The sequence below is a fragment of the Myxine glutinosa genome, chromosome 6, assembly GCF_964187855.1.
Source record: "Myxine glutinosa chromosome 6, kmMyxGlut1.1, whole genome shotgun sequence".
In the NCBI taxonomy this organism is placed as follows: Eukaryota; Metazoa; Chordata; class Myxini; order Myxiniformes; family Myxinidae; genus Myxine; species Myxine glutinosa.
Window position 1 is genome coordinate 138,744,547 of NC_136266.1, and position 13,284 is coordinate 138,757,830.

The 13,284-nt window shown below is 45.4% G+C and overlaps 1 protein-coding gene and 1 long non-coding RNA gene across 4 annotated transcripts in view; one reads left to right on the plus strand and one right to left on the minus strand.

The window, feature by feature from the left end:
* LOC137430355 (protein phosphatase Slingshot homolog 3) overlaps positions 1-5,108 on the minus strand; it is a 69,999-nt gene extending 64,891 nt beyond the window's left edge. Inside the window, exons 1-4 of one of the 3 annotated variants that reach the window (XM_068121162.2) lie at positions 4,800-5,064; positions 3,348-3,397; positions 1,658-1,710; positions 1,241-1,341 (exon numbers count right to left, since the gene is read on the minus strand). Coding sequence is in view for 2 of the 3 variants with exons in the window: in XM_068121160.2 (XP_067977261.2) it covers positions 1,241-1,341; positions 1,658-1,710; positions 4,800-4,853 (208 nt within the window). In the remaining variant the exon portion in view is untranslated. Of the gene's footprint in view, positions 1-1,240; positions 1,342-1,657; positions 1,711-3,347; positions 3,398-4,799 lie in introns of all 3 variants that reach the window. The other 2 variants (XM_068121160.2, XM_068121159.2) reach the window with 2 other exon arrangements.
* On the plus strand, positions 4,749-10,766 carry LOC144892662 (uncharacterized). Its single transcript, XR_013623867.1, has 2 exons — positions 4,749-4,807; positions 10,125-10,766. It is a non-coding gene; the product is annotated as an uncharacterized LOC144892662 (long non-coding RNA).
* Positions 10,767-13,284: the final 2,518 nt, after the last annotated feature.

The window sequence follows — 13,284 nt, forward strand, 5'->3', positions numbered from 1 at the left end:
AAGAAAGAGAGAATAGTCTAAGACTTTTTGAGGAAAAGAGAATGTAAAGGTGAAGAGTGAAAATGAGTAACAAAAGTGTCTGATGAAAAGTTTATGCTTGTTTGTGAGAAAGAGAGATTAACGCTAGCCTGGTAGCTATAGTTTGGGTGAAACAGAAAGTAAGACCAGCAATCCTGACATGGAGAGTGTAAGATGGTTCCGGGCACCTCTTTAACACTCTTAAGTCAGTCTGAACGGTAGTACTACCCTGGGCGGTTGCTGTCTACAACCTTCTACCTAACAACTATATTTTAGCTTGCTTGCTTGATGGGGAGCTGCGATATATATTTTTTGCTTACAGGGGCGCTGCGAGAGATTTTTTTTTTTTTTGGCTTGTAGGGGTGCCGCGCTGGATGTTTTGTCAGGGACAACTCCACCTGTCAGGGACAGCTGGATGTTTTGTCGGGGGCGCCGCACTGGATGTTTTGTCGGGGCGCCGCGCTGGATGTTTTGTCAGGGCGCCGTGCTGGATGTTTTGTCGGGGCGCCGCGCTGGATGTTTTGTCAGGGACAACTCCACCTGTCAGGGACAGCTGGATGTTTTGTCGGGGGCGCCGCACTGGATGTTTTGTCGGGGCGCCGCGCTGGATGTTTTGTCAGGGCGCCGCGCTGGATGTTTTGTCGGGGAGCAGCGCTGGATGTTTTGTCGGGGAGCAGCGCTGGATGTTTTGGTGGGGCGCAGCCCTGGATGTTTTGGTGGGGTGCCGCGTTGGATTTTTTGGTGGGACGCAGCCCTGGATGTTTTGGTGGGGCGCCGCGTTGGATGTTTGGGCGGGGCACCGCGCTGGATGGTTTGATAAAGAGTTGTGATCGTTGTTTTGGCGGGTACTGCATTAGATGTTTCGGTGGAGTGCTGCGGTAGTTGTCCTTTGTCTTTCCTTTGTCTTTCAACATACATTTTCCAACGTGATTTGCAGGTGGGCATTGCTGGACATTTGCAGAATTAAGGGAAAGTTCTCTGAGGGGTGAAGAAAACATTATATGAACAAATTAAACAACTCTGTTGGCTAAAACTTTCAACTCAAAACTTTATTCAAAAGAGTCAAATGCCATTGTGAAAATGGGAGGTGGAGTTGTGTCAATATTACCGATCCTGCCACTATGAGATGGGTGTTCAATGGAAAAAGTTGTGGTAAAGTTAACTGCACTTATCTAAAGCTCAAAGGGATGATTAGGATCGATAGTAAGAACCCATGGCATACCTTTACGTTCCCATTGCCTGCCAGGTCGAATTTGCTCTGCATTGTTGCTGCTGCCTGGTATAAACAAAGCTGCGCCTTTCAGAGTCAAAAATCCGGTGGCACTGCAGAATAGTGAAAACAACAAAGAAACTTTGCAATTACACATTGTGGAAACAAACCCGGAAAAAATAAAGAAATAAATAAAAACAGGTGGATGGTTAGCTTGCAATCAAAGCACCGTTTTGGACACAAGTAATCTCTCGTCTCCACCAGCCAAGTAAATAAAATGCACAGATATACAATATTCATCTTCAAAAAATAAAATAAAAAACGTGCTGGGATTAAAAATTAAAGAGTTCAAGGACTAAGGCTTATTTCAACAATACTGGAGATACAAGGAGTTCACAGAAAGATATTTGTTTGATCACAATAACTCACTTGCTTTCAATTCCAGAACTTTGACCATGAAGGTGTACACCACGATTCTCTTCCTGCAAGAAAAAAAAAGTCTTCACTTTAGAATTGAGCAAAAGAGAGGCAATGAATAAAGCTGTTTTTCTTCAAACCTATTCCGATATCAAATGTCTCAAAACAAGCAACGATCTATTGTGATTCAAAGTGAACATATCATTAAACTGATTTTGAAAGGCATACAATTCAGCTCCACTATGTTCTGCCAGCTGGAATAGATTTGAGTATTCATATTCCAGCTACAGTAGAACTTTCAAAGATCTGATCACGAGGGAAATTGGATTGGAGACCGACTTCTTTTATCTGCACAGTACTTTCAAATAGAGTAGAGCACATACTCGGCCAAACCTAATGAATTCAGAACTCAAGCAAAGCATAGTTACAATTATGGTTACAACAGCCCAGAGAAAATACTGTACAAAGATTTCCTTACTGAGGGCATTGTCACACAAAGTTATGGATCGAAGCAGACAGACAATGAGATAATCTTCACATTCGCAGCCAGCGCGGTCGAACAAAAGCGGAACAGCGAGGGCCCAATGTCAACACTTTCCCCTGTACAAGTCAAAGGTTTAACCGATCCCCTGACGCTTTCACCTATTTAACCTTCAGACAACCAATGGAGTGCAGGTATACCTATAAGTCACGCTTAAACATCAATAAGTTTTGTCTCAATGGTCATCTGAAGGTTAAACACCAGGAATGTTTACTTGCTGATATTATCTTCATCACAGTGGGTTTGTTTTTCTACCGGCTGTATCAACATAATATTGAACTGCTCAAAGTACATGTAGACTCCACTTTTGGCAGAAAACCTTTTTTATCCTCCACAAGTATCTTTGGTGAATCAAAATAAATAAATAAATAAATTAGGACCGGCACATTTTGGTGCCAAATCTCGATGTCAAATGTCCAGCTTAGAAAGATTTTGGAAACTTCCTCGTACAACCGTTATCTTTCTTGCACACACGCACGCTGTCCTCACCAACGGCCAATGGACAGGCCTGGGATGCGAGAAGGCACTTTATTGCGACACGGATGATAACGAGACATGTGGACACAGCGATATGTACAAAGGGAGGGGTAAAGAGTAGCAAGGCCGGTGACGCTTCTTACAATTCGCTGTCAGGGCACCATCACCTGGCAGGTTACAGCACAGTACTGATAAAAAAAAAAATTTTTGACATAATGTAGAGCACAGTATCGCAATGACCCCAGCATGCCTGATCACAACCAAGTAATCATCTCAAAATGAACCCGTTTGCAAATCGAGGGCAATGAACACGCAACATCCCGACTGTCCTGTTCTATCGAATCCAGGTGTGCCAGGCTCGATGGAGGCACAACAAATAAGGGCTTGCGGGATACAGGAGAGCAACCGCGTTTCAACAATATAATATTGCGTCATCTCAAACATTTAAAGCACCACCACGAACCAAATTTAAAGCACCCAAAATTGGCTTTGTAACTCCATTTTTCCAGCTGAGGGATGTGCGATGTGACCAAGAGTGGCGTTCCAATAACCCTGACAAATAGACGTTACACGGGACAGTGGTTACAGACTCTCGTTAACTTGGATCTGGATTGCGCAGATGGCAAAGCTGATTAAAACAGATGCATCGATGTCATTAGATGATGGCTGAGAACATTTCCTCACTTCTACTGCGATCTCTTCCCAACATGTCCAAGTCCACCATCACGAAGGCACTGCGTGAGATGGAAGGAGTCGTAACCATAGTACATTACAACCATATTAGGAGACGTAGGCAGGCAAATCCTGATCCGAATGTTAAATCCGATTTCTAACCGCACATCACTGATGAAGTCAAATCACAATCACAACTAGAACGGCACTCAGTAGAGAGCATACCTCCACCTGGTTGACCATATCACTCAATGGTGAAGAAGCACTTTTAAAATTCTACTAGCTGGATCCGGTTCCGGATCTCAATCAAAATCGAATCTATTTGTCCTGGTCAGACACACAACCTGTCCACAAAGTTTCGTCAAAATCCGTCCACAACTTTTTGAGATATCCTGCTATGTATCGTTTTTGGCCCTATCTCCCAATGTTGAAGAATAACTTCAAAAATTCTTGTAGCCGGATCCGAATCCGGATCTTCACCAAAATCGAATCATTTCGTCCTTGTCACATACGCTACATCTCTGCCAAATGTCGTCCGAATCCGTCCACAACTTTTTGAGATATTTTGTTCACAGACAAACGGACAAACAAACAGACAGGGGTGAAAACATAACTCCATCCACCTTTGGTGGCGGAGGTAATAACACCTATCAACCCACCTGGTGGACAAACACGACCACACCAAATAAGAGTAAATATTTCGCCATTTAAAGAGGTGTATAAGCTTACCAGTGGTGGTGTCATTGTAAGTGGGATAAGGTGCCACGTGAGGTAATGCAAGAATGTTAAGAATATTGTAAATGAAATCTCAGTGCAAGTCCGGTCATGCTATGCTATGTACCTCACACAATCATATTTCTTCTTCTTCTTCTTCTTTAAAGGCCACCATTATTCCCCAAGTCTTTCACGAACCGGATGGCCAGATCTGACGTTCGACTAAGTAGTTAAGGCAGGAATTTGGAATTTGTTCATGGTGCCGGCGATAGCTCGCCTCCTCTTCACGAAGTACACCGTGGGATCCCAAACGGTCCAGTCAGGAGACCCTAAACGGGTGCAATGGTCGAAAACAGTGTTTACACAGCATGTCAATGGTATCCATCACAAAATAGTGAACGGACAAATACAAGTTGTCCTCGTGTAATCAGACAGTCATTCTGAAGTCATAAACAGAAGGTGTACAGTACACAATAGTGAGGGTTCATGTCGTCACCATCAACTAGGTGAGCAAAGTCTGTGGGGGTGCACACCTTGACCAGGTAAGACCCCAAAAGCTTAAATAAGCCGCGAGATCTCCATAGTGGGGGCGCAAAGTCACGTGGTGGATGGAGACCTTTAAAGTACAAGAGTTAGCATGGAACGTGCGACCTAAAGGAGGAAGAAGAGGAGGCAATGACGGCAAAAGGTGAGGAGAGACGAGAAGACAACAAGCGAAGGGAGTGTGCAGGTTCCGCCCGCACTACGCACCAGGCCAGGTGAGGTAGCCGTGCTGAGGGAGCGCTGAACGGTCAACAGCGCCATGACCGAGGCGCAATGTGAGGACCTGCGGCCCCGGCAGCCACGTTGGGAGGCGACGAGCGGCGCGAACAGCAGCGCGAGCCTCGCGGAAGTCGTCCGTCATCAAACCGGAAGAATTCGCACCCGAGTCCCAAAATTTCTATTTTTCGTTCCGGATTTTCATTTAACTTCTCTTTCATTTTTCCGAATCGTCTTCAATTTCTCTTTCCTTATCGTTTTGTCTTTTCTACGTCGTTCACCTTCATTAGCCTACGTTCGTCTGAGATCGATATGTGTTCGCTGTTCCCGACTGTACACTAAACCTGCTTAAGAAAGTTATTTAATTTTAACCCCAATGCAGTAATACTAATAGTTTTCACAAAAGGTGTGAATTTTTAATCCAATTATTAAACTCAAACCATCACCGAGAAAAACAAATTCCTAACTATTTCAACCGATGCCGCATGTTCATCAGTAAAGGTGCCAGGTATTCCTTGTACGCACGGAGCAGGACCTAACTCGTGGAGTCATGGTAGGAGTGAAACAAGGATGTGCTCTCGCCTGCAGTCGTAGTGGAATGAACAGTGACGCAGGAGGGGGACATTCGGCCCATCATGCCCGCGCTGCACCCACCCAAGAAACCATCACCGTTCACCCATCCACTCCACATACAGTCACGTGAAAAAGTAAGCACACCCCATGTAAAGTTTTGACTTTTTCAACATATTTCAACATTCAGCTATTTGATCTTCATTTCAACAATATTGATAGATAAAGGTGATATAATATAACAAATATCATGAAACATTTACATTATGTAGTCCATTGTATAATTTAAATAAACATAAATGCAAATTTCGCATGTGGAAAAGGTAAGTGCACCCTTACATTTATCACTACTTCAAATACCTAAAATTAGAATCGGGTGCACCAGTTCAGGTACAAATGATTAGAACATCGTTGGAGAGGATCTTGGAGGAACCTGTCTTATTTAAACCTCAGACATTTCGTTTGGTTTGCTCTTTGTTGTTGAAGTGTGCAGCGTCACCATGCCTAGATCAAAAGAGCTCTCTGAGGCCTTCAGAAAGAAGGTTATAGTTGCCTAAGAGTCTGGGAAGGGATTTTAAAATATCTCCAAACAATTTGAAATCAATCATTCGACTGTCCGGAAGATCATCTACAAGTGGAGAAGATTCCAAACAACTGCCAACTTGTTCAGGCCAGGCCGCCCCAGCAAGTTCAGCCCGAGAGCAGACTGCAAGATGCTGAAAGAAGTCTCTAAGAACCCCAGAATGTCATCACGAGACCTACAGGTACCTCTTGCCACTGTTGATGTCAAAGTGCACGAGTCTACCATTAGAAATTGGCTGCACAAATTTGATCTACATGGGAGGTGTGCGAGGAGGAAATCTTTGCTGTCCAGAAAGAACATCAGGGCAAGACTAAAGTTTGCCAATGAACACCGACTGAGGCAAAGACCAGACCTTCTGGAACAATGTGCTCTGGACAGATGAGTCAAAGGTGGAGCTATTCAGCCACTGTACCAGAAGACATGTTTGGCGAAAACCAGACAGCATTTGAACACAAGAACCTGATACCAACTGTAAAGCATGGTGGTGGAAATATTATGGTTTGGGGCAGCTTTGCTGCATCAGGGCCTGGGCAGCTCACCATCATAGAAACCACTATGAATTCTTCATTGTACCAGAGGGTGCTTGAGGGGATAATGTGAGGCCATCTGTCAGAAAGTTGAAGCTCAACCGAAGGTGGACCTTGCAACATGACAATGACCCTAAACCTACCAGTAAATCCACCAAGGAATGGCTGAAAAGAAAGAAATGGAGGGTTCTGGAATGGCCAAGTTAAAGCCCGGATCTAAATCCCATCAAGATGTTCTGGGGGGATTTGAAACGAGCTGTGCATGCAAGAAACTCCTCAAACATCGCACAGCTGAAATAATTCTGCATGGAGGAGTGGGCAAAAATTTCTCCCAGTCGATGTCAGAGACTGGTAGACAGTTATAAGAAACGTCTACTTGAGGTTGTTTCTGCCAAAGGGCAAAGGGCAATACCACCTATTAGAGCCAAGGGTGTACTTACTTTTTCCACATGCGAAATTTGCATTTATGTTTATTTAAATTATACATTGGACTACAAAATGTAAATGTTTCCATGATATTTGTTGTATTATATCACCTTTATCTATCAATATTGTTGAAATAAGGATCAAATAGGTGTATGTTGAAATATGTTGAAAAAGTCAAAACTTTACATGGGGTGTACTTACTTTTTCACGTGACTGTACATATAGCTAGGCGGTAACGTTTGCGAAAGCGGTTGAAACTGCAGCTGTTGTGGAACAAGCTCGAAATGATGTTCGTGCCATTGTTGGGGAGGACTCGGCGGTTAATGCCATATCTGCGGGAGGGTCACGTGCTCGCAATTCTCCATTTGGGTCGGCGGTTCAGAAATATTCTTCTTTTTCTCTCTTGTTCTTCCCAGGTACACGTAAGCAGTGCGTTACAGAGCCAGCTACCACAGCAGCCTTGTCAGGGGGGTGGTGGTTCACATTCTCATGGGAGCTGTCCATTTCGGAATGCGTTGTGTTACCGGTGTGGTAAGACGGGCCATGTGCGGAGGGTCTGTCGGGGCCGGGCACCGGCATCGGTTGATGTGGTCGGGGCTGGCAGTGAGTTTGATCAACAGGGCGTGTTTGTGATGACGTCGGCTGCGAATCACCCCTTTGTGGTGGCTGTCAGTGTGAATGGCAGGCCAGTCAATTTCACAGTGGATACCGGGGGCATCAGTCAATATTGTGAGTGAACAGATCTGGCGTCATTTAGGTTGTCCAGTGTTAGCCTCGATACACACTACCCTTCGTACTTACACCGGGTTGATGATAAAGCCATTAGGCTTGATGGATGTGTTGGTTCGTTATCGGGACCAGAAAAAGCGGTGTTGCCCCTGCATGTGGTTGATGGTTCTGGACCATCTCCACTTGGTTGTGATTGGTGGCACACCATTCGTCTGGAATGGGCAAACATTTACAGTGTGCATCCGTAATTTCCGTCTCCTTCGCGCTTGGAGGGGATCTTGGAAAAACACCAAGTTATATTCGGGCCTGAACTTGGGAAGCTCAAAGGTGCTCAAGGTCACCTGCACCTGAAGGAGGGTGTCAGTCCGCGATTCTGTAAGCCTCGACCGGTGCCATATGCCCTTTGTGATCGGGTCAAAGCGGAGCTCAACGATTGGAAAAAATTGGAGTCATTGAACCGGTGGAACACTCTGTGTGGGCGACGCCCGTGGTAACAGTGCTTAAGCTGAATGCAGGTATTCGCCTGTGTGGTGATTTTAAAGCGACTGTTAACCCCAACCTCTACGTGGAGCAGTATCCACTGCCATCCATTGACGAGATATATTCAAAGTTGGGGAGAGTCGGTACTTCATGAAGTTGGACTTGCGCGATGCATACTTTCATCTCGAGATCGGGCTGGAGGATCGCCACCTCCTTACCATCAATACGTGTCTGGGTAAGCACCAGTATACCCGTCTTTGTTTCGGGATCGCTTCAGCTCCCGCAGTGTGGCAGAAGGAGTGGATCATCTTTGTACCGACTAACCTGCACAATGCTACTTGGATGACATCCTCATTGCGGGCGCCATGGCCGAACAACATCTTGAGAACATTGACAAGGTGATGTCTAAGTTATCTGCTCATAGCCTTCGCTTAAACAAGTACAAATCCTTATTCTTTCAGAAGCGAGTGGAGTACCTGGGGCATGTCTTCACCCCAGAGGGGCTGTCGTAAGTTCCTCAGAAAGTCGACGCTATAGCCGGCATATCCAGCCCAAGGTACAAAGTTCAGCTTCGTTCCTTCATTGGGCTTAGCATTGCCAGAGGTATGTCAGCAACCTGAGCACTGAGCTTGCATGCTGCGTCGAGATGTTCGTTGGAGGTGCAGTTCGGCGGAACAAGTAGCATTCAAACGAATCAAAGCTCGCCTTACTGCAGACACGGTAGTCGCACATTACCAACCTTCACGTCCTCTCATTCTGGCATGTGACAGCTCGTCGGACGGAATCCGTGCCGTCTTGTGTCAGGTAATGAGTGACGGTGCTGAGCGTCCGGTGTGTTTTGCGTCACGTGCTCTGACAGCCGCAGAGCAGAACTATGTTCAGATTGAGCGTAAAGCACTGAGTTTGGTATGGGGCGTGTTTAAATTTTGTCAGTACTTGACAGATTGACATTTTCTCCTACAAACTGATCATCAGCCGTTTCAGTTCTTGTTTAATGCTCAGAATGGCATTCCAGTCACTACCGCTGCTTGACTACACAGATGGTGTCTTGTCCTCAATGCGCCCGACTATGAAATCAAATTTCGTGCTTCCGAACGGCACGCTAACTGTGATGGCCTGTCTCGATTGCCATCTACAAAGGCCGGTGCCGAACCTGCGGATGAGGTCGAGGTGTTCATGTTGGAACAGATTGATTCTGGTCCGGTAATGACTGCGGAAGTGGCTGCTGCCGTTCGGCGTGATCCTGTGCTGTCACGTGTTGCGCACGTTGTTTTATCAGGTTCTTGGCGTGAGTTGCCCTAAATGTCAGAATATGCTCCATATGTGTCGCGTGCATCTGAGCTGTCTTTAGCTCAAGGTTGTGTAATATGGGGCATGAGGGTGGTCATTCCTGGTTCTTTACGTCAGTGTTGTCTCAATGAGTTGCATGAGGGTCATTTGGGTATGGTCAAAACAAAGAGTTTAGCCCGGAGTTTGTTGTGGTGGCCCGGGCTTGATGCAGACATCGAGCAGACGGTAAAAGCATGTGATACATGTCAAATCGATGCTGATAATCCCTCACATGTGTCGTTATGGCCACCTGCTGATAGAGCGTGTCAGCGCTTTCATGTAGATTTTGCAGGTCCAGTCATGGGCCATATGTTTCTGGTGGTGATCGACGCTTAATCAAAGTGGCCAGAAGTAGCTATAATGCAGTCCACCTCGGCAGAGAACACAGTGGAGCGTCTGCGGAGTATTTTTGCGAACAAGAGAGTTCCGGAGATTTTAGTTTCGGATAATGGTTCGCAGTTTGTATCTGAGGTGTTTGCTGTGTTCATGTGTGCTAATGGTATCAAACACCTGAGGTCGGCGCCTTACCACCCAGCTACAAACGGCCAGGTTGAGTCATTTGTCAAAGCGTTGAAACATGCCTTGGGTAGAGGCCAAATGGTTAGATCTGTGCAGAGTAGGGTTGATGTGTTATTGCATGCTTATCGTAATTCAGTGCATTCTACTACACAGGAAACGCCTGCATTCCGCATGTATGGCCGACAGTTGCAGTCGTGCCTGGATTTGCTTCAACCTGGTGCACCTGAAGTTGTTACGGCGACCAATGTTCTTTCATTCACGGTGGACCAGCCAGTTTTGGCACGGGACTATGTACAACAGAAATGGGTGCCGGCTGTTGTGATCCGTGTTTTCGGTCCAGCTAACTACCTTGTTCGTACTTCGGACGGGTTTATCTGCAAACATCATGTGAATCAGTTGTTGCCTCGCGGGTCCTGCCATTTACACACAACCAATTCCGTTCCGCCATGCGATGTGTCCCCTTCCATTGAGGTGCCGGTGACAACGTTTCAGCCAGCTGCCCATCCATCTGTGGAGTCGGATGTTCATGGCAGTGAGACTAGTATGGATGTTCCTCCAGTTTCGGTTGTGCCTAGTTTGGTGTCTGGTGGGGAGCCGTCATCTATTTCCAATTCCTCACCATCGCTGGTCTTGTCCATGGCTCATTGCCCATGAAGCGTTGTGCGTTTCTTCTCGACGCATTGTGCGACCAGCATATTTTAAAGACTGTGACTTAAGGGGGGAGGAGTGTAGTATTGTGTACAGCCGAGTGAGGCCTGTGTTGCCAGGAATAAAGATGGTGCTTGATTGATCCTCTCCACGTGTACCGCATCTTTATAACAGACACGACAGTGACCGGGTCAGAAATCCTGTTTTTAAGAGAGACCACGCTTGTATCAAAGCACTGATAAGAGTTACTGAACCAGATATTACATGGTAGAGGATTGGGTGGAAGATGCTGCGCAAGCAGTTTTTGTTTCACACTCCAACCAGAAAGAGAATGTCGAGTGTGACCATGTCAGAAATCCTGTTTTTAAACGAGAGCACTCTTGTATCAATGTAGTACTAGTACCCGACTGCAAAGCCGCAATAAGCCGGCGAAGCCAAAGCCTCTTGCCACTATTTTACCCATCACTATGGCATAAGTAGGTTAGGTAGCTGGTAGTAGGTAGGTGTAGTAGGTACTGTAGAGCAAAGGGGGGCATTAAGCTCCAGGGGGCATTAGGCTCCACTACATTGTAAATCTTGAAGGTAAATATAATGCATTTACAATGTAGTGGAGCCTAATGCCCCCTGGAGCTTAATGCCCCCCTTTGCCCTACCTGGTAAGACTTGGTAAAAGAGAAGAGCAGACAGTCCTCCCCAATACCTACATACAATAAATGTCACAAGAAACTTAAGGAAGTAACTATACGATGTGCTAGCTTAGGGCCTATTTTAAGAAATTTTAACTGGGCTTAACATACGTTTTCACAGTATGTGTGTAGTCTTCTAACTTCAGTCACTGTCAGGGCTGGTTCTCTCCGTGCACTGCGGCTTCCTCCACCAGAAGAAGGTAGCTTGCCGTAAGATCAGTGCCAACAGATCAGACGATAGCGCCGTTTCAACGGCAATGTGTGACTGTCGTTAATCAAACCGAGCTTTCTTTCTTTATGTAAACCGCTTATACCGGTAGGTGCAGGACAACATCATAAATCAGACAAACCTACTGAGCATGGGAGCATGGGATTGAAGCCTAATTCAGCTTTTTAGGTCTACCACTAAAGAAGAGAAAAATTTCGAAAATGCCCCAGAGTCGCGACTGTTGTCGCGAAGGGTGCACTAACCGGAAGTTACATAGTTCCGCGGGCGCCTATTGAACTTTATCGCAATTTTTTATGCATAATTCCGCATCCGCAAGGTGGTGGCCTCCATGGAGCGATTTGGTGGGTCAAAGCTTCCAAATTCTCAGAGGATCCAGCAAAATCTGGCTTTTCAACATAATATTGTGAATCAAAAAAAGACAGGTGAAACAAACTCCGATTGAACTTTTTCGCAATTGTTTATGCATACTTCCGCATCCGCAAGATGGCGGCCTCCATGGAGCGATTTGGTGCGTCAAAGCTTCGAAATTCTCAAAGGATCCAGCAACATCTGGCTTTTCAACATAATAGCCGGCGAAGCCAGTGTTGTGAATGAACGCGTACGTATTATGTTGAAAACCCAGATTTTGCTGGATCCCTTGAGAATTTCGAAGCTTTGACGCACCAAATCGCTCCATGGAGGCCGCCAACTTGCGGATGCGGAAGTATGCATAACAAATTGAAAAAAGTTCAAAAGGAGTTTGTTTCACCCGTCTTTTTTTTAATGCACAATCTTATGCACCTCTAATTTGTAATTGAAATACTTTAAGACCAACCTCGGCCCGCACGGGCCTGGTTATCTTCAACGAAAATCGTCACCAAACACCGGAACCAATGAGATTCGAGCATTTGAAAAAGTATTTCAAAAGCCAAATCACTTGATGGAGGCTGCCATCTTCCGGATGCGGAAGTATGCATAAAAAAATTGTGAAAAAGTTCAATAGGAGTTTGTTTCACCCGTCTTTGTTTGATTCACATTCTTATGCACCTCTAATTTGTAATTAAAATACTTTAAGACCAACCTCGTTTCCCGGGCCTGCACAAGCCCTGGTTATCTTCAACGAAAATCGTCACTAATTACTGGAACCAATGAGATTCGAGCATTTGAAAAAATATTTCAAAAAAGCTTTTTACCACATTTCGGACACTGAAAACGGCGTCAAATATTCTAAAATTGACGAAGAATTATTTTTTAGAAATCTCGCGGCCGTAGGGAATAGTTTTTCACGGCCTGAAATATCCGAAGTTGAGACGGATTTCACCGAATTAATCAAGAAGGAAATTTTATAAGTTTTAATCTCATCCAGAATGCAAATGGTGTCATTTTGTACTAGGTACGGTACTACCTACTACACCTACCTACAACCAACTACATAACCGACTGATGCCATAGTGATGGGTAAAATAGTGGCAAGAGGCTTTGGCTTTGCCGGCTCTTTGCGGCTTTGCAGTCGGGTACTAGTAGCCGGCGAAGCCGGTGTTGTCAATGAACGCGTACGTATTATGTTGAAAAAACAGATTATGCTGGATCCCTTGTGTTACGGATTTATGTGAATTTATGTGAATTACTATTCAGGTCATTGCTTATTAATGTTTAGTCGATTAAAGGTTGTTGTGATTAAAGGGTCAGGAGCCCTTCTGGGGAAAAGGAGAACGGAAGAAGAAAAGACACGAGGTCCGGGAGAAGCGGCGATCTTCTTCTTCCTCGCCCA